We start from the raw sequence: 22625 nt of genomic DNA on the forward strand, positions 1-22625 counted from the left end.
GTGAAAGAACGTTTGACTCGCTCACCCAGAAAATCACTGAGAAAATTATCTTCACAGGCCGAGCTTTCACTGTCTACAGCTTTCAGGGCTACTAAACAATTACAATCGCATTCTTAACGCGTAGGCGTCGTTCAAGAACTGAAAGAAGTAGACCACGGAAAACGTTTCCAGTATTGTCGTCGGTTTTGTGCTGTTGATGACAACGGCATTGAAATTTTAGATCGTGTTTATTACAGCAACGAGTCATGGTTTCACTTGGATGGCTATATTAACAGCCAAAACTGCCGAATTTAGAGCCCTGAAAATCCTCACCCGTTTCATGAACGACGATTACCGGCATTGGTGTTTGCTGTGCGATTTCCTGGGGTCGTATAATAGGGCCTTTATTTTTTGACAAATGAAAATAAAATGCATATTATGTATTTTGATGTAACTTTTCTAGGTAGTTTTTGTTGGATTGATTTATCCTGTCTTAATCGAACAGTTTATTGCCGTATTAGATTTACACGAACGTAAATGTTGGTTCCAGCAGGATAACGCTACCTGTCATACTGCTAATAAAACACAGGATATGTTTTGTCCATTGTTTGATATCAAAAGGATTGTGGCCCGCAAGATCCTAAGATCTTATATTAACAAACTTTCTCCTTTGTGGGTATTTAAGAACAGTAGTTTTAAAAATAATCCGAATTGAAGGCTAACATTGAGAGTGATATTTCAGATATTAGTGAGCAAACATTACGAAAAGCGGCTTAAAATGTTACGAAACGTGTACGAACCTGCGTAGGGATCACAGGAAATCATTTTGAACATCTATTGTAAAGTTATTAAAGGTAATTTGATTATTGTTGTATAAGTATTTTATTAACCTTAATATTTTTGTCATAAATTCAAGTCGTAAGACAAAGGGGTTGCGTCCTTTTTGAAACACCCGTTAGAATATGATGGTAATTCAATAAAAGTTTACAATTTACTGCATTATTTAGCGGTAGATCTAATTTTTTCCAGGAGATGGAAATATGTGTTCAAATTCTTTCTGTTTAGGTACATACGAATATATTTCCTTTTAATCCTTAAAAGAGTATTTTCAATTATTAAAATTAATTGGAAAATATGTGAATTGATAAAATTAAATTTACCAAAATAAATTTAAGAAAATTTTATCCGTTGTGTTTTTGTAATAAAACTAAATAAACATATTCTGTTCTATAATAGTAAACAAGGAGATTCAGTTTTTTCCCTTTGCATTATTCCCGTACCATTATATTTTAAAAAATTTGTCAAGTTAAGCGAAATTATTGTTAAAGTTATTATTAAATTATTGAAAGAATACTTCCAGAAACTCAACGACTTATTTTTATTTACTTACCTTTTTTATATAGATACTACATTGTCGTGTATTGTTTTTGCATCAAATAGATTTTATTCGCCGGAGGAATTTGTTTTTGTTGTTTTAGAGTTATCAATTATGTTTACTCATTACATTGTGAAATATGATACTTAATTACAGCTTTGTATGCCGTCCTTACTGGACAATACTATGTTTACCAAAGTTACAAACTCTGATATAAACACGTTCTATTGATTACGTTTACCTTTGTGTCGTTTTTGTATACCTCGCATTATATACATATAATGCTTCATATTGCACAGTTTAAAATTCTAGCTTATTATTATGATATTTACACTTTCATTAACTCTGTATTTCAGTTGTAAGTAAAATAGTTGAAATTAAGTAATGTTTGCTTTTAACCGTAATAATCCTCTATAATCTTGTTCTATGTACTATAGTTTGTACATCAATTTTTCACTTGAAAAATCTGTTGATGGAGATTCTGTCTTTACATGAAATTTGGGATTTCATTTTTTTCGTATCAACGTAGTGCAAGTAACGCGTTTTCCGATTTGTATAAAATTTTCCGATTTATGAAATTTTTACTTTGAAAAACAGCGGCTGCCATTGTTATTACGTACGTGTTATGGAGAAATTTGATTTCTGAGAAGTTTTCAGCATCTGGATGCGGTTTCTGTCGCGATCTATTATTAATGACGCTTTTTTTTCCTCTACTCCCCTGGGCCGGACCGACTTGATGGTATTACGCCACCCAGGGGAGTGTCCGTTACTCTAATTAGCCCTCCCCACCTACCGGCATGGCAGGTCGGGCTAACCGGTGGCTCTTTTGAGGTTTCTTTCATTTTTGTCCTTTATGGAACCACACCATATCTCAATGCCGTGGTGTGGCCCATGGATCTTTTGATATTTTTTATTCCTACCAAACACACCCAAGGAGTCCTCAGCAGATCATTGAAACCAGCACACCTCAGCATGCTGGCTCTCACTGCTGAGGCTGTCCACCCCACCTAACAAACTAGTACCCCATATTTCTTTCATCTATGTTCTTTTGCTTTAAAACTGTTCTTATGTAATCAGCGACCTTTTTCCATTTTACCTCACTATCAAGCATATAGTCAACTCTTTCCTTCGGCGTTTTCCCTCTAATACCTGCAAACTGCCTTAACTCCTGCCACAAATGGCAGGAGTTATTAATGACGCTTACTCTTAGGGTATCTCACTATAGCTAAATGTTCGTTACTTGACTTTTTACGTATTATTTTCGCTTTAAGTTTCTCTCTTTTAAATTGTTCTCTTACTATTTTCGTAATAAAGCACTTAATCTTGTTGGTTTTGGATAAATATTTTTTTTATTGTTTTTTCCCCTCATAATCAGATTCTTATATTAATAAATCAATAATAACATAATAGCATAATATCATAAATCAATAATAACAGCTTTCTATGAGGAAGTAGACAAAGATGAAAACGAAATAAAGAATAAATCGCTCAAGAAATACTGAAAGAATATAAACACAAAAAAAGAAAAGAAGAATTATAAAAATTAAACACTAAAAATAGTGACTAGGTAAGGGAAGAATAGATGACGCAGAATTGCAGAGATATCGATGTGCTGGAATAATTAGGATAATTACATAAATTGTATAAAAACAGCAGAAGGTTTTACCGAAATAAAAACGAAGATGGAAAACTGCAGTTGGAATTAATGATCCTCAGAATGTTTTGTTTGGAGTGTAGTGATGTATTGATGGGAAAAATGGACCGTTAAAAAGAAAGGAGAAAAAAACCTTCAAATTTTTTAAATATGACTATGAAGTGAAGTAATAGATTAGAGAGTGGTGGAAGAAAAATTCCTGTTAAATGGTATTAAAGAAAGGAGAATGTCATTGATCGAGCTCATATCGGGAAGGAAACTGCTTCTAGAGAAGAATCATAGAAGGAAAAACATGACGAAGAAAAAGAGCTTACATGTTGTTGGATATGATGAAACGGAGTTATGTTCAACTGAAGAAGGACGTCCAAGATAAAGATAGACATACGATAAAATGAAAGATAATGTTGGAAAAATATGAAACAGTTTTACTTAAGAAGAACCTGATTTTCAAAAAAAATTAAAAATGATAAAGATATACATTGAAACTCATGATTCAGTGATATTCCCGATTTCTCTAGAAGCAATAGTTACGATATTCCTAATACGGTAAAATTATTTTTTGTACCGATTACACTTTTCGACAACAAATACGATTGACAATTCCGTTTTATATTTTACTCTAATCCTTCACTTTTATCAATTCAATTTTGTTGGGGAGCTCAGTTTGTTAATTCAATACAAAATAAGCACGAGGTACTTCTTAAAGAAACTGCAGGTTAAAATTTGAATTGTAATTTTGTGAAATAAAAGCTTCATTGGTAGCAGTTTTAAAAAAAAATAATTTTTTTTTAACATTCAGTAGACATTTGCATCGGTGACATCCTGTCAGGAGGCCAAACTGATGACTGTGTTGTGTTATCAAGTGTAGAGGGTCTAAAAGACGACCTCCGGTAAAGCCCATCAGGGCTTGGAACGGAGGAAGTGGTGTGGTGACTGGGATCGTAAGAAAGCGGGTGTCTTCCCCCACGGTGGTCAGTAAGGATGAATAGGTACAGCGATTATTCTGTTCCTTGTTTTTCCTTATTCATTGTTTTATATTAGTGTTTTTTTTTTTTTTTTTTATTAATTATTAAGTAATTAATAAATAATTGTACGTTAGTGACATCACATCAAAATATATAATTATTTTCAAGATCAGAAAAAGATTTTCAAATAAGAACAAATCCTTTAAATTATTAATAAAATTAAATGCTTAATTAATAATAATAAAAAACTAATTAGCTAATAAGACTTATTAAAATAAATATTTTTAATAATTAAATGTTTAATTAGTAATAAAAAAAACTAATAAAACTTATTAATTATTATTTAATATTAATTAATATATTAATTATTAATTAATTAAAATTAATTATTTATTAATTAAGCATTTAATTTTATTAATAATTTAGAGGATTTGTTCGTAATTAAAATTTTTTCTTTATCTTGAAAATAATTACGTATATGGTGTTACTAACCAAGTTTCAGTCTGTGTTTCATGTGACGACCTGTAAAATGCATTAACGTTTTCGGCAAGGTACAAATATTTTCTACTGTAATTACTCTAAGTAATTTGTTAGTAAGTTACTCATTTCTATTTTGTATTGAAAGCACATATTTTCCAGTAGTAGAATCTATTGTTCCTCGAATAAAATATAATGCTGAGGATTCAAATGTTTTGTTATTACATCGTAACTACGGAATATAATTAATAATAAAATAATTGTTTTTTATGTATGTGCGTATGTATATCGCATAACTCAAAAACGATTAGCCGTAGGGTGTTAAAATATTGGAATTAGGACTGTTCATAACATTTAATTGTGCACGTCCCACATTTGACTTTAATTTCTTTTTTTAATTTAAATATTTTGATATAATAATTATTAACCCGTGATGGTAAAAAAAAAGAAAATATATATATAATCCATTGATAATAGAGAAACAAAATTGAAAAAAAACTTTTAGTGAAATAAAATTAGAAGTAAAATAAAATAAACATAATAGGTTTTGTGTAACATCTCATTATTTAATATTAATTAAAAATTATAATTCAGAATCTTATTATTTTTTGGATTTTCTTAGCAATTTCTTACAGAAATTGTATTTATTTAAAAAAATATTAATTTAATTATTTGACAGGAAAATAAAATACATTTTTGAATTGTATTCAAATTATGTGATTGTTGAAACTTTTTTCACTTGTGCTTAATGTGCACAAGATTTCTGGTGTGTTGTATAAATAAAAGTTAATAATTAAGCTACTCTGTTTTGTGAACTCCTGTATACTGTTTACAAATATTAATTTTGATTTTACGGTGTAGAATAATCCGGTTTTTTTTATTGGATTACTTTGAAACAACAAAACAAAGGACCTTTACTCTAACCTAATATTTCAGGTAAGATTGTTGAATTAGTAATTGTATAAATATTTGATGTTAATAAAAACTAATATTTTAGCAATTGTGGTACTGTCCCCTTTTATTAAAGAATTGGAGGATCGTATCTCACTTTCAAATGAAATAAGTTTAAATGAAGTCAGTAAAAATGCGTATATGTAATTTAGTAGACGTACTAGGAAGTTATTGTAGTGTCCACATCAGATTTTTTTATTTATGTTTAGTATTTTCGCAAAGATCTCTGCTTCATCAGAACGTTCTGTATGAAACTTAAAATCGAAGAGAATCAATCATTTAAAAAAAAATATATATATATATATATATATATTAGTCCCTGATAATTTAGATTATGTTTTAATTTCTTTATAATATTGCGTTTCACTTAATTTATATTTTATTAAATATATTTTATATTAGATGTTCAAATAACTATTTCACTTTATTTTTGAAGGTGTAGTCGTGGACCCCCTTCAGTTTTATATTGAACTGTAATTATATAAGTTAAAATTGTTTTGACCGTAACTTAAAAAAAATTACCGTTATTATTGTGTTTCTTTGTGGAAAGCTTTTTTGTGACGTTATTTTCTTATTTCTTCTCATATTTTGAAATATATGTATTTATTTTCCTCACGTGTACACTATTTTAAGCCTATATATATATGTGTGTGTGTATGTGTTTACTTTATTACAGAAATATATTCCATCAGTTTACATGTTCGTTTGAACTGATATTGCTTGTCTTCGTCGTAATATAGCTTTTAGGATTAGTAGTCGGATCTAATTACTGTTCAGCGAGATTAGAATTGATTAAACTACTGTTAAGCGATGCATTTGTAAATCGACCATCGAACCATCGATCGGTTTGTTCTGCTTTGAAGTTTCCGTATTACTTAGCAATCCATGTTTAAAATGTTTAATTTGTTTAATATTATTTCTGTGACGTCCACTAAAATCTATATCTGTATTCATCCAATTTGAGAATACGCGTGCGCGCGCACACAAATTATGTATATATATATATATATAATTTTTTATTCTATAGCATTCTTTGTATGATTATTATTAGACATGAAATTATAAAAAATTACTGCAATTCAAAAATCACTCAATCACTTAGCGCTTTAGATGGCTGGCCATTATCATCAGAACGGTATCTTTAAAATAATATTTTTTATAAGAGATTTAAAATTAATTTAATAAAGATTAACGATTTAATCTTTAATTATTAAAATTCGATTTTTTCTGTGTTGCGTACCGCTTACTTTTCTTAGCTTCATTCTTTTGACACTTGTTGACGCTTGTCGGAACCACTCGATTATCAAAACTTATATTCTTTTTTAGCTTCATTCTTAAGTACGATAAATTTTGAGAATGGAGTGGTTCCGAAACGCGTCAAAAATAATAAAAGAATGAAGCTAAGAAAAGTAAGCGGTACTCAATATAGAAATTATAGTGATCTTAGCAGAAAAGATAATAATAATTAATTATTATCTTAATAACAACAGTTATAATATTATTTCTTTCATAAAAATATTATTTCGATTACTTAGCTCTGAAGACGATAGCTAGCTTTTACCTAAAACGCGTGTAAGTGTTTGAATTATTTGAAAAACCTGCAAGGTTTTTGTGAAATTTCATGTATAAATTTTATTTCTGATAAAATTTCATTCACCACATTCTATAGGAGAAGGGGAAAAAGGGTTCAGGAACACTTACCAACATATAAATATAATAGAAACCAAGTAATTGATGTTAAATCAATAATCTTCTTAGGTTAATATGCAGTTTTCAAGTATAGAAATACGCTAACATTCAAAATAAATAGCAAAAAACTTAAAATCCTTTATTTAGAAAATGCACATGATGAAAATCAGAAAAAAGGTATAATTAATAAAAAATAAAACATAAAAATGGTGGTAGGATTAGGGAAGTACTAGATTTAATTCAAATTATATTTAAAACGTGTAACTTGATGGAAGCAAAAACAGCAGTTAAAGTTATTAGCCACAAATTGTTAATAGCAGCAGAATATATCATTTTTATCAGCGGTTGTTCATAAACTTTTCTTTCTATATTTTGAATGTCTTAATTATGTTTTTAATTTAATTTTACAGAATAAAAAGTTCTCTTGAAGCAGTCGTCTTTGGGAAAGTGCTAAATTTAGGAAAAAAACAGCAGAAATTAATTTAATACATAGTTATTTTATGCTGCTAGGATGCAATTCGCTAAACTTTCTATCTTAGCTTTGTATATTCATAAATTATTTTAATGTAGATATTTTCCAGATTTGTTTATTATTTAAAATTTATTGACAAATTTGTACATAAATATATACAACAGTTAGAATATTAATTATACATCAAAAATATTAACAACTATTTCTTAATTTAATATTACACATTTGTACATTAACACACATACATACATTAATTACGTAAAATTACATATATATTTGACATTTATGTATTTAAATACATGCATTTCTTTTTGTAACATTTATTCTTATTCTAATACAATAAAATTATGTTTCATTCTATTTTAATGTTATAACTTTTCCGTTCTTTTTTCCTTTTATTTTTAACAGTTATTAGTTTCGTTCCACTGATCGTCGCTTTTACCACTTGTTGCTTCAATTCTGGATGCTTCTGTCAAACTTCCTCCATCTCCTCCCTTATCAACACCACTTCCATTAATTGTTATGGTTTTTCTGCGATTCATACTGCTATTATTTAAATTGTTGCTTCCGCCATGATGTATTATGGATCTTGTATATTCTGATAACACTGTAACAGTTTTAGATAAAATACGATTACAAAAATAATTTTTTTTTCAGATAAAAAAAATAAAATAAAAAACAAGTAAAACTAAAATATAAATATTTAATTGAGAATAATTGTTTTAATGATTGATTTTAATGTAAATGTTAGTTTCCTTTCACGCCGAAATAATGTTTTTCATTTTTACTTCCTTGTACGAAGTAAAGGAAGAATTGTGATCGCAAAAAATTTCGGTTTTCAGATTTCAACGGAAATATCCATTTTGACCAATCCTGAATCCATTTTGACTAGTTTTGTATACGTATCTCGCATAACTCAAAAACGATTAGCCATAGGATGTTAAAATTTTGGATTTAGGACTGTGCACATTTAGTTGTGCATGTCCCCTTTTGAATGCAATCGACTGGACCAAAAGTGTCGAAAAAAGCCCAAAATCCAAAACAAATTGGATTTTTGACTTTTTCTTAATTGCAGTAATAAGCTCTCATTGAGAGATTTTCAATGATATATCAGAAGTGGTACTTATTTTCATTGGTTCCAGAGTTATAGCCAAATAAAGTTTTAATTAATGAAATATTTGAATCAAGGGGATTGCACATCGATTCGAATCAACTTTATCTCCTTTTTTTTTAATTTAAATGTATTGATTTATTAATAATTATTAAACTCCGATTGAAAAAAAAAATTACTATAAAAAACAATAAAAAAAATATGAAAAAAAATCAGAAGTTATTAATGAAATAAAATGTTACGTACTTTTCATTTAAAAAAAATGTGTATATGTAATTTAATAGGCGTACGAAGAAGTCATGTGTTATTCACATCACATTTTAATTTGTTATTGTTGATTTTTAGAAAAAGTTATAAAAAATATTCAAAATACACTAATCCTATATCAGTTAGTTTAAGAGGAATAAGAAGGCTCGAATTCTTATTCTAGAAACGATAGGTATTTCATCCATGAAATGCGGTTGCTTTTTAGAAAATCTCCACAACGATCTAACATCTAATTTTCCACCAGGAATACTTTATTTCGTATCCTCAACATGGACTTAACTGGGCTTGTTGCCTATCGTATATCCACGAAGCCAAGATTGGAAAAACAGATTTTGGCGAAAGAACACAAATGGCTTGGATGATGAGAAAGGATAATTTATCCGCGGATGGCCGCAGTGTAATTTACGAGCTGTGTTCAGAAAATAAACGAAAATTTTTTAATTAGGCGCCAACGGAGATATATTTAGTGACGTGAGGTTGGCAGCATTTTGTTCCGCATAACCTCCTGTGTAACGACGTGTTCTTGGCTTGTTTAGTTTTCGTGATATTTTTATTGTGCAACTTGTTTAAATGTTAGTAGCGATTTTTGTAATGGGCGATTTTCGCCAGCCAAGGTACAACGTAAACCTTTGCCTGAAACTGGAGAAATCTTTCACAGAAACATTTCAACTTTTGAAATAAGCTTACGAAGATGATGCTCTGGGTCGTACGCAGTGTTACGAATGTTTTTCACGATTTAAAAGTGATCGTCGGCCAATTGAAGATGACCTTCGACCAGGAGGAAGGCTTTTGATTTCAACTGATGACACCCACGTTTAGAAAAATCAACGCTCTGGTACGTTCAAATCGCCGATTGACTGTCAGAGAACTTGCAGAAGAGATTAGTATCTCAATTGGATCATGCTGTGACATTTTGACTGAAATATTGAACATACATAGAGTTGTAGCAAAGTTTGTTTTTCGTTTGATGACGGAACAGCAGAAACAACATCATCGAGTGGTCGTTTGTCGGCAGTTTCTTGAACGAGCCGATGACGATGAAACATTCATGCAAAGGCCATAACGGCAAACGACAGCTGGGTTTACGGCTACGACATCGAGACAAAGGTTCAATCATCACAGTGGATCGGAAAAAAATCTCCACGCCCCAAGAAAGCATGTTAGTCTTGATCCAACGTCAAAGAGATGCTCTCTGTTTTTTCGATTTTAATGGAATTGTGCATTTTGAATTCATGCCTGAAGATGAAACTGAACCGTGCTTATTATCAAGACCTTTTAAACAGTAACTTGGAAAAAAATCAGCAAAAAGAGACAAGAGTTGTGGCGAGATAACACATGGTTCCTTCACTACGACAATGCGCCCGCACACTTATTGTCAGTTTATCAGTTTTGTGCCAAAAATTAGATGATTTTCCTTTCTCATTCTCCCAACTTGCTAGACCTGGCTCCTTGCGGTTTTTTCTTATTTTCGAAATTAAAATCAGTGGTGAAAGGACGCGGTTTTGAAACTATTGATGACATTAAAGCAAATGCGTCACGCATCAAAGGCCATTTAAAATGAAGCGATCCAGGATTGCTTCGCGAAGCGGAAACATCACTAGGAAAAGTGTGTGACTAAGGGAGTGGAATACGTTGAAGGGACAAGAACCGATAATCTGTAAAATTAATAATAAAGATGAAAAAAATAAATTTCGGTTATTTTATGAACAGACTTCGTAGATAACCCCTTTACGAGTAGAAATGATATTTAGGCTAATGCAATCTCTTACGATTTTACCTCTGTCGTACAACAGATCATTTTTTGATTATTTGTACTTCTTTTGAGGGGGCGAAAAGGATTGTTTTAAATACCGTAAATCCTGAGCGGCTGTATCTTAAGTATAGCCAAAACTTCCTACCATTAGCTAGCCGTAGATTCGACTAGAGCACTTGATGGTTGTACTATAAAGGTGCGCGTACGTCTACTACGAACAAATAAATGTATTTTAAAAAAATTTCCACTTTATTTATAACTCCTTTTTAATTCGATTTTTATTAAATTAAGATAAATATTTCTTTATTATAAACTTATACTGTTTATACAACTATCGATTTAGTTTGCCGATTTATTGAGGTTTATAAATCAACATTATTCACTCAATCAAAAATATATATATGCAGGGTGTTTCTAAAATGGTGGGCTGGCTATATTTTTTCGGATTCTACTAGTAAAACTAAACAAAAAATATCCTTAGGAAAAATGGCAATTTCCTTTTCGTTCTCCCCCTGTCCATCATTTTGTTATTTTCGTATAAAAATTTACATCTCAAGTTCTGATAGACGAATCACATTAACATTTGGTATGGGTCTTTGTAATAAAGTTTTAAAATTAGCAAAAAAAATCAGTACTTAAATACCTTCGCAAATTACAAAATGGCGGTCATGTTTTATTTTTCAATCCGTTATATCTATAAATATTAGTTTTATCAAACTTTATGTTATTTACTAAAATATTAAGCCTTTTATTTTGAACAAAATGACATTTTATTTTTTTAAATCTGTTACAATAGCCGAGTTATGAGAGAAAAGTTTTGTAATTATGTGTCTGTTTTCATGTCCTCCACTTTACATTCAGTTCGGTGAAATATTAATTGTTTTTATTTATTGTTAATTCTAATATTGTAAATTAGTATCAAATTAAGTAATCATTCTCTCATAATAATAGACATAACAATTACGACAAAAAATTACATCAATTTTCTCCCATAACTCGACTTTCTTAACTTTGTTAACCGATTTAATAAAGTAAAATGTCATTTTGTTCATAATAAAAGGTTTAATATTTTAGTAAATAACATAAATTTTGATAAAAATAGTGATTATGGAGATATAACGGATTGAAAAATAAACATAACCGCCATTTTGTAATTTGCGAAGGTATCTAAGTCTTGATTTGTTTGGTAATTTTAAAAGTTTATTACCAAGACGCTCACCAAATATTAATGTGGTTCGTCAGTCCGAACTTGAGATATAAATTATTATATAAAAATAAAAAAATGCCGGATACGGGGAGAACGAATAAGAAATTGCCATTTTTTCTAACTGTATTTTTTGTTTAGTTTCACAATTAGTATCCGAAAAAGTATAGCCAGCCTACCATTTTGGAAACACCCCGATATATTATCGATTTAGGTTATATATATAGATATAGGTTATATTCCATTTTCATTATTTTATTTGCATACAGGTAAGTTGTATAATTTAGTAAAAAGTTTGTAAATAAAAGTTGCATGAAATTTCTTTGGTAGAAATTTTAAAAGAAACTCTTTTGATAACTTTTATATATCTCATTAATATTAATTGAATTCTGGGGAAGTTAAAATCGTATTTTCTAGTTATAAAATTCTTTCATTTTTTTTAACATTACTTCAAAGAGTTTTGTCTGTGTTCTTAACTGTTGAAGTACTGAAAAAAGGAGACTTATAGGATTGTCGTTTGTACTCATTACGGTTATATTTTTATCCTACTCAAACATAATTATTTTATTCCTTTTTTTATAATAAAAATTTAATCACTGAATATTACAAAAAATAAAAATACTTCGATTTTTTTTATTTTTTTTTTATCCTACACCGGACGGTAGAATTAAAAATAATTTTTTGTATACAGTATACTTGTAGTTGTTCTGAAATCACAAAAGTGTTTTCGAAACATTCTTGTAACATTTTTTAAGTACTGCCATTAGTAGCCAAAATTATTATTGCTATTTTAATTTTGCTAATATTATTCATTATTTGAGTTTATGAAAAATATACTCTTAGAATTGTTAATTTAAATGAATTAAAAGAAAGAAGATAAAACTTTTTTTTAATTTTGATAACGTACCATGATGATTTGTCATTTATGTTTATTTTATGATTCAATCTTCTTTTGTATCTGTTTTGATAATGAAATGCGGTAAAAATATATATGTATTTAAAATGAAAGTTTTTTTTAAATTCTTATTTACAATATTCAGCATAGGCTAATTAAAACTATTCTTGCGGCAATAGAAAACTTTTTATCCGTATTTATTCCCCGTGACTAATACAGTGTATTACATAGGGAAAGAGTATTTTTGTTGGCCAAAAAATTATTACTTCCCCCTCCGGGTTTTTGTATTTCTCATTGTTTTAAAATCTAGTGATAAAATCTAATTCAAATTCAAAATGTATGCGTGTATGTTGTCTTTTATTCATAATTTGATATGAAATTATAAAAAAGGAACGGTTAATTGCGTCATTGTTTTGTGTGTACTGCCCAGTAATTATTTTGAAAAGAATTTGATATTAAGGCGTGCTATATTTCGGAGGCGGTTAGGATGTAATTTTTTCCCAGTTAACTTCCTAGTACGTTTGGTTACTTACAAGAAGCAGCCAATTAGTCAAGCGAAGATAATTAAAAATAAACAATACTAAAGTAAATCAAATAAATTTAACAAGCGAGAGTTATATGAAACTCTCAATGGAGTACTTTGAATTATATAAGTATAATATAAAATAGTAATGCAGTTATTTCTTTCTTTTTAGTATAAAACAAATAAATAAAAAACATATGTAAATTTGCCGCATGGCAAAAACCGTAAATGAAAAGAAGTAGATTCATATTTATACTTTATCTATTATTCTTTAGTTATTTATTTTTCCTTTCTTCTTCCTGCAACTTTTCCTGTTTTACTTCATCCGCTACTGTTATCGGTTTACACAAGAAACTAAATAATATTCTTTACTAACCGAGTAACCGTGAAGTTTATTAACTTTATTAAAGGGAAAATCCATTTCGAACTAATTGGATAAATTTATTACAAAATTTCATTTTCGTAAAATAAGAGATTTACTCAGAAAATTTTGTTTATGCATGCACTGGTTAAAACATAATAATTTTAGCTTTTGTTATTTTTGTGATAATTAACTAGTTTATATTAATTTTAGGATATATTTTATTTAAATAATAGTTTAATAAATAAATATGTATATATATATATATATATATATATATTAGAAGGATCCCAATTTCTCTCTCTCTCTCTCTCAAAAAAAAAAAAAAACAGAAAACGATTTATTATTACTTGCTTTTCTTTAACTCACGATTTTAGGTAGATTTCATAAGAAAACTACGTATTGTTATGGGTACTATGATTCGACTTCCAAAAAATTTCGACACATGTTGTTTCACATTCCCCAGACCCCAAAACCACTGTTAGCTAAAACTGATATATATATATATATATATATATATATATATATATATATATATATATATATAATAACCCGTCCCAAAATCTGAGTCAAGTTTATTAACGGCTAAAATTAGAACATGGGGGGGGGGGCTTTTTCGAAAAAACAAAATTTGCTGCTATAACTTTCTTATGAAGTAAAATATCAAATTCATTTATAGTTCCTACTATTTTTTGGATAAGGGACTAATAATTTTTTTTTATATCACCAACCACTGACCCAGGGATTGAAAAAATGGGGTTTCAAAGACAAAAAAGAAATCATACCTCTCTTAATAGGCACATATCGAATCGGTTTAAAGTGGTTGTTAGTCCTCTTAAACATTACCTAAAATGTTTGTCTGAAACAATTTTTTTATATGACAACCTTTCTGGAAAGGGATGACCAAAATATTTCTGCAATTATAAGAAGATGGGGCTTGTCGTATGCCAAACAAATGAATCTTTTTTCACACGCAACCATTGTCTATTGAGTAAATTTGATGTTTTCTTAACTTTAAGATGGAAATATTTTTTATTCCCTGCTTAGCACTCTACCTCCGCCTTCCGGCGTGCCGAAAGGGATTTTTTTTCATATTTGTTCTCAAATCTTGCATCCTTCATTTTATATACTTCCTGACATTGCCGATTGATTAAATGTTGCTCAGTTACTAAGGTCGGGTGACAATACAATATTCAATCATTACGTTTGCAAACACCCCCCCCCCCGTACGGGGGTAAATTAAGGGTACAGGTATAATAATTTAACAAACTTCCTAACATTGGCTTATTGATGAATACAGTTAATAAGGTCGGGTGATAATACAGTATTCCAGTACGGGAGTAGATTTGTAAAATGTATATAAGCGACAAAAAAAATTTTTGTTAATTTACAATTGTATTTCAGTAATGAAAATCATCACTATTTCGTTACTTTGTTTAGTAAATGTTTGATTGAAAATTTGTTTGATATTTTATAAATATATTAGAAATTTCAGTATATGATGTTTCTTTTGAAATCTGGATTAACCTACTAATTAAACTCTTGCAATATATGATAATAATTTGATTAAAGTATGACTAAAAAGTATAAAGAAAGTTTTTCAAAATTTTTAATATTATTTTAAATAAAAGCACATTTAATTTAAATAAATATTTAATGTAATAATTTTCAAATATAATTTTTATTTAACTTCTATATTTAATTTAATTATTTATTTTATATCATTATTTTTACAAAAACTATTATTCGTATGCAGGTTCACATATAAGTGAATGTTTATATTAAACGGAAAAATATTTAAATAAATTATTTGAAGATCTGGGATACATTTAGAACATGATACAGTTAATTTTATTTTGCATTATAATTTCCTGTATTTCTGTGTCTTTTTGGATGTCCCCTTACCGATTGAATGAACCAATTTCATTAGAGTATAGTAAACCATTCAGCTCATGTTTTTGTGACGAACGATATTTTTCAGGCAGCTCATCTTGAAGTACACAGAGTTCTCAGTTATTTATACAAGTACAGAATACTTCCTAGTAAAGGTGATTGTCCGCGGTATATAAGTAATAATTTATCTGTCATTAATTCTAGAAATTAATTGTTGATTTTTTTCTTTTATTTGAAAATTAACTACTGTAGGGCCTACCTTAACCAAGCCTCTCTTAACAAAGATGACAAGCTGCTGTGGTCGAGTAGGGTCTCGGCCTTTCATCCGGCTATTACGGGTTCAAATCTCGCTCAGGCACGGCATTTTTTCACTATACTACAAATCATTCATTAAATTCATAATAAGCCTGGGGTACAAAAAGTCTAAAGTACAGTAAAAAATAAAATTACTCTTTATGCCATTTACTCTTTGGACGAATTTTATTATAGCCTATTACTGAAGATTATTCGTCGTACGTAATTACTATTGTGTAATAAATAGTATTGCGTATTTACAGGCGCGTGGCAGTAAAGCAGAACAATAAAACAATAATTCTGTTTAGTTTCTGTTACGTACTATACGCGGTGTATCTGCTGTGCTGTAATAGGGTGTAGTATGTTGTGTTGTTTACTTATATGACACAAGAGGTTAATAAAATCTCTAGTGACGAAGACAAACCGGTTGAAAAAAATGAAAAAATTAGCCACAACGAAGGGGGACTGTATTTCTCACAAACGCGCTCCAATACTTAGAGCAACCAAACGATGTTCCTTTCCTTGACTTAACGGTAGTACGGAACTGGCGTGATCGCACTGCTATGAAACGTATTAATCAGTTAAGACAAAAGAAGGTGACAGACTTTTCCATTAAAAAATCAAACTAAGTTTATGTGAGTCGATGCGAGAGTGATTAGTGATTATTGATTTTATTATAATAAGGACTGTTAAAGAAAATAATAAATAATAATATTGTTGTTATCATTTTTAATTTGTGGCTTATTCTTCCATAATTTCGATAATAACATGGCTTGTTATCGCAATTCAAGAACGAAACTTAAGGTCTCTGTTAACAGCGGATTCCGTTATCCGAGCCGGCAACACCTCCAATTACCTCGGTTAGAGAGGCCCTGCTATATGTTTTTAAACATACAGCAGAGGCTGTTAGTTTCTTATATAAAGTAAAACCATTTCTTATTTATTACATTATTAACACACCACTGAAAGCACAACTTTTTAAAACGGTTTTAAGAGTTGAGTTTATCAAAGAATATATTTAGTTTTTAATTATTTTTCGGTAAATGAGGTAGTACCAATTTAAGAATAGCTTCAAAGTTTTTATCGGGTTATTTATTAATGCTTATTGTATTATTTAATTGTTTTATTTTATTTATTACATTTTTTAAATTGTAATTATCAGGGTATAAAAATATTCTTCAAATTTTTATTAAATACTCTTATGAAAGGGTAACTTCTACAAATTTTTAAAATAACTAATACGTTTTTGTTGAAGTAGTTCAAAATATCATAGATTTCTGTGTATTATGATAACGGCAGGGCATCTTTGCATAAAATTGACATTTTGTAACCATTTTTCCCATTTTTCAAACCGGTTTAAGAATAGGATATGTTTTGCTGTATAAGAATAGAAGTAAAGTTATTAATGTAGTATATTTAATCAATGATTTGCTGAAGTGTTTTAATTTTAATACAAATAAATGCAGTTGACAGGAAAGTTCAGCAATCCTTTTTTTCTTTGAAAATTCGGTGATAGCAATTTCATGTTAACGTGATTTAAAATTTAAGCGTTAAATTAAGTTAATTTTTAACGAAAGTTGTGTGAATTTGCTCTTTTATCTTAAATTATTTTGTGTTCAAATAATGACAACTGAATTGATCTTTTAATAATTTTTTTTAAACATAAACCACCTAACTTCTTTTTAGTTTTGCGAAAAAAGAAAAAAAAAATTGAATGCTTTATATTATTTTTGTATAGACGTATCGAATTTCCTATTCAGTTCCTACGTTATAAATATAACGTAGTATAAGGTATATATAGAAATATAACGTATATATAACGAACCAAATATCTGGTTACAGAGATGTATTCAAATTTTGCTTTAGGCATCTTATATTGTTTCTTGAAAATTTATTCTATGTATACAGTAGTGGTTTTTTTTTTAGATTTAGCCCTAAAATTAGGCCTTTTTGTTGTTTAAATGTTAATTTTTTTTTTCAGTTTTGGTTTTTTCTTTATCATTTGTTTTATTTGTAGCTGTATTTACCTTTATCCGTGATGAATAATTTTTTTTTAAATTTATATTCCACCATGATTTTAGATTGGAAATCTTTAGGAAATTTATTTACGTTAAGCTTATGATCAGTTATATAAGATATGAAGGTAGAGTTTTGTCGTAAACTAATCATATTCGTATTTATGAGATTTGTAAATGTTTGTTTTTGTATATACAAAACAAACATTTTATAGAATGTTTGTATATTTTACGAACGTATGCAGAACGTTTGTATTTTATTGTATAAAATATAAACGATGTATATATTTTATATAATAAAATTGGTTAATATTTTAAAATTCAGTTAATTGTGATTAAGTGGTGTTTGTAGTAACAATTGTCGTCCGATCACGTGACATAATATGTAAATAAAATTAAGCTTCAGTGTCATATTTCCGTGTTTATATTATACTTTATTTATTTATATTGATTAATCTTATAAAAACAATATGTATTTATTTAGTTACCAACAAAAATTTATACTAAACGGTATTTAGCTAAAATCGTAACTAGAGATTGCTTAAAATGTTGTGCAAAAAGATCATGTGAAGTAGATAAACATTTCGATTTTTGGACAATCATTATTCGTTTTTTAACAAAGGATAATAGATTCCTTCAAGTAATTTATTCTGATCTATCTGTATACCTTATGATTTTATTTTAATTATTCTTGGCGTTTTCTATTTCACCGAGCACAATCAATTTCTTATCGTTTTACTGTGTTTTAGAAAAAAGTAAAAATACGGTATTTTAAATATTTTCGTATTTATTTAACTGCAAAAGTGAAGAGACGCTTTGTTGAGGATTAAAGCTTGTTTTCCCGCGTGGGATACTGATGTTTGCCACCAGGTCGGACCAGTTAATGTATTAACGCTAAAGGCGTATTTACATATATACCTTAGAATCTTGCATATATTAATTTCAGATTCCCAGCTACCATTCTGTTGTCGGTTACTAATATACAACGTATCCTGCTTTGGTGATCCAAGGTTTTAACAAGCTACTTAAACGCTAGCTGCACGAACAAGAGATGTAACTACAACAAGCTCAGATTTCAAAAAAAAATACTGCAGTAAATATTCAGACATTTCCAGAATTGTTAATTTCGGTAAAATTGTTACAAAAAATATTTCTTCAAAATGTTTTCATTTTACAAAATCGAAAAAACATACTTTTCTAACGGTTTCGAAATAAGTCTGGTAATGAAATTTTTTTTTAATGAATTTTGGTGTTTCTCAAGGCAGCATGTTAAGTCTTTTTTTTATGTACACTTTATATGGTTGATTTCACAAAAAATTGAATTAATGGCAATTTTTGCCGTTGAAACTTTTAATTTAAGAGAAGAAATATTTTTCACATCAAGGTCAACGTATTCTCCAACTACAGGGAATGAAATACTTAGTTATTCGTCTGATAGATGTCTCATATGGATAAACAACATATGGATGAACTGGAAACAATTTTGGATGTAACTTTGTCGTTATTTTTAACAATTGCAATTAAAAAATCTTTGAAAAAGTTTCTTACTAAAACCGGTCTAGGCGTAGGGGAAATCGTCATCTTTTCTTAAATTCGTGTTAAGTAAATAAACAATCCGATTGCGAAACTTTCTTCGTGTTAAAAACAAAATAAATTGTTCAATATTTTAAGAATATAACATTTTTCTTGATTATTCTGCATAGTAACTAGAATCACTTAATTATTAAAATATACTCAATATTACAAAGTGTGAATTTTGTTTTAATTGATCTTTCTAGGCACAGTTTATTTTTATCATTGTATTTATTTATACATACATCGTATACTGATGTATACATACTGTATTTTTTTTTTTCATTAGTCTCTTATTTTTTCCTGTGTAATTAAACTTATAATTATGTTCCTTAAACGGAATAGTTGATAGTTGGATGCTGTGTTATTTGAAGTGGAAACTTGTTTGTTGAATACAAAGGAATATTTAATTAGTTATAGTTCAATCTCGTTCCTTGATAATGGTAACCTTACCTATAACTAAGCTATTTACAGTAATTTACATTTACCCCCCCCCCACCCAATCATCAAGATGTTACGTAGTTCTATCTTAATTTTGTAGCGTTGTGTTTATGTACACGTGTGCGTAATTTAGATTCATTTCCGATTCTGAAAATTTATTTCCTTTTTTCCTTATTTTTATAGTTATTTAAAAACATTTATCCGTTATTTTTGGAATGTATGAGAAAAATATTTTTGTTCAATGTACGTGGATGTAATATAAATATTAGTCGTTGGTTTGATAAATGTTATACTTTTTTTAATAAGTTGCTCTTTTTCGTTTATCTTTACTTATCTTTATTTTTCCTTACTTTCTATGGAAAACGTTTTTTATGTTTTTTGATTTTGGGTTTTATTTCATTACTTAAAAAAAAATAAAGTGGTTTCTTTTCCCGCTTTTATAGTAAACATGGAATAAAGAAAAATTACTGCTCTGGGTCAAAAAAATTGCGCGATTTCCTCACATTTTCGCATACCTCTACGTTTTTATGCCTCTCAAAAGTACTAAATATTAAAATTAAGATTATAGATTTCAGTCCACAAAATCTTCATTAGGCCTTATAAGATGAAGCGAAATCCGACTGATGACTATACGGAATTATATTAAAAAGGTTTCTTCTTTCTTCATTCATATATGTTTTGGCTTAATTATCTCATCCTTATTTCTACTTTTTCTGCTATAAAATTTTGTTGTAAATGAAAAAAGAAGCACTGTTGTTGTGGTTAAAAACGAATAATCTTTTGTAGAATTGAAAAAAAGGAAATGTAATGATGAATATTAGATAAATTAAAAGTTAGAGAAGATATTATAGGCGGGATTACCGTAGTAAACGGTATACTATTTTTGTATACGTACAGTACCGTAATTAAAAACTGTCAAAGTGGGATTTTATTACTTTAATTGTTCAACGATGGAGAAAATATAAAATTTAATTGCGACTGTATCATAGCACGATTATCAGTAGTTTTATATTTAATCTTTCTACGATGAAATTTGATAAATTATTACGTAAAGCTGTTCAGTGAAATAATAATTTACTGTTTCAGTAGCAATAAAATTAATATATGACAGTATTACAGATTATTGTAAAATAAAACGTGTCTAAAATCCTATTCTATTTAACATTACGGATTTTATCATTAGAATTGATATTCATCGGCTATAATAATTTTCATGCAAATAAAAATATTTGGACGGGAGTTTCATATTAATTATCACGTCTCTTATATTCAAATCGGATACTGACCTGAATGTATTACGATTAACTAATAATTGTTTCGCATCAATTCTACCGGTAATTCTTTTATAAACTGGTCGTTATATTTCCCTCTAATAAATAAACGATTATTTTTATACATTTTAACTCCAGTATTGCCAATCCAATTTTTAAAATTTATTTAATAAGTAATTTTTATTTAAAAATGGCCGAAGGTTAATTTAGATTTTAAAAAGACAATTGTTACCATACCAAGGAAAGTTAGAACAAATAATTTTCAGAATCGTGGTAGAAGATATATTAGATGAATACTACTAGTTCACATTCAGAAAGAGCATTGTAAAAGGGATACCTTTCTGACTCTCACGTTAATTTTAGAAGGTAGGCTTCTTTTTAAATCTATCTAATGAATAATAATATAAATGATATATGAAAATAGAATAATATGTTTAAACTGTTAATAAAATTTAGAACTAATTATGTTAATAAGATTATAATAATCTAAATTAATTAACTAATTAATTTAATGTTGAACTAATTACGGTAATAAGTGAAGAAGATAAATAAAAAATACATATGCCAGAATGTAACAGTCAGGATGTAAGGTATGTTCCCGTTGCTTTTCAAATCGTATATGGAAGAAGCAGTACTGGCATTGAAAGAAAAAATTAAAAATGTTAAGGTTTGCCGATGACATTATTCTTTTGACAAAGTAGAGATAAGTTAAGGGAAATATACTTTATGACATGGATTTATTGCTAGGAGGGAAGTTAATGTGAAAAATAAATAATACTAAAATAATGGCTATGAAATTTTATTGAAAAAAGAATATGAGTAACTGTTAAGAAAAGGAAACACAACATAACTGCAGTGAAAGGATTTATTGTTGATAGTAAAATCATGAAGGATGGAAGAAATAATTCAGATATCAAAAACAGATTCCAGATAACCCATCGGGTTGGTCTAGTGGTGAACGCGTCTTCCCAGATCAGCTGATTTGGAAGTCGAGAGTTCCAGCGTTCAAGTCCTAGTAAAGTAAGTTATTTTTACACGGAATTGAATACTAGAACGTGGATGCCGGTGTTCTCTGGTGGTTGGGTTTCAATCAATCACACATCGCAGGAATGGTCTAACTGAGACTGTACAAGATTCCACTTCATTTACACTCATGCATATCATCCTCAGAAGTATTAACTGAAAGGTAATTACTAGAGGAAAGTTTTTAAGGAAATAAATTGCGTGTAGCGTAACATAAAAGTGATCGCGGAATAAATGATCACCATCGATTTTTTAACCGTAATTATGAACCGAATTAAACACATCGGGAAAATTAAGCGAACTAGTATAATAAATTATGAAATTAGTTATTGGACAGTCATAAATTATTATTCTGTACTTATAAATTGTACCGTTTGTTTTGTTATTAATTAATAGCTGCCCAGTAAAGTCAATTATTTTTACACGGATTTGAATACTAG

At 28.7% G+C, this 22625-nt stretch overlaps 2 protein-coding genes across 3 annotated transcripts in view; one reads left to right on the forward strand and one right to left on the reverse strand.

The window, feature by feature from the left end:
• Positions 1 to 22625, forward strand: part of fry (microtubule binding protein furry) — a 789794-nt gene that overhangs the window by 242522 nt on the left and 524647 nt on the right. The gene's annotated exons all lie outside the window — the stretch shown is intronic.
• The window catches only part of CNMaR (G-protein coupled receptor), a 397977-nt gene continuing 382569 nt past the window's right edge, over positions 7218 to 22625 (reverse strand). Inside the window, exon 6 of the mRNA XM_075372346.1 lies at positions 7218 to 8169. Coding sequence (XP_075228461.1) covers positions 7964 to 8169 — 206 coding nt within the window. The 3' untranslated portion in view covers positions 7218 to 7963. The remainder of the gene's footprint in view (positions 8170 to 22625) is intronic.

The sequence above is a fragment of the Lycorma delicatula genome, chromosome 8 (assembly GCF_047948215.1).
Source record: "Lycorma delicatula isolate Av1 chromosome 8, ASM4794821v1, whole genome shotgun sequence".
Classification (NCBI taxonomy): domain Eukaryota; kingdom Metazoa; phylum Arthropoda; class Insecta; order Hemiptera; family Fulgoridae; genus Lycorma; species Lycorma delicatula.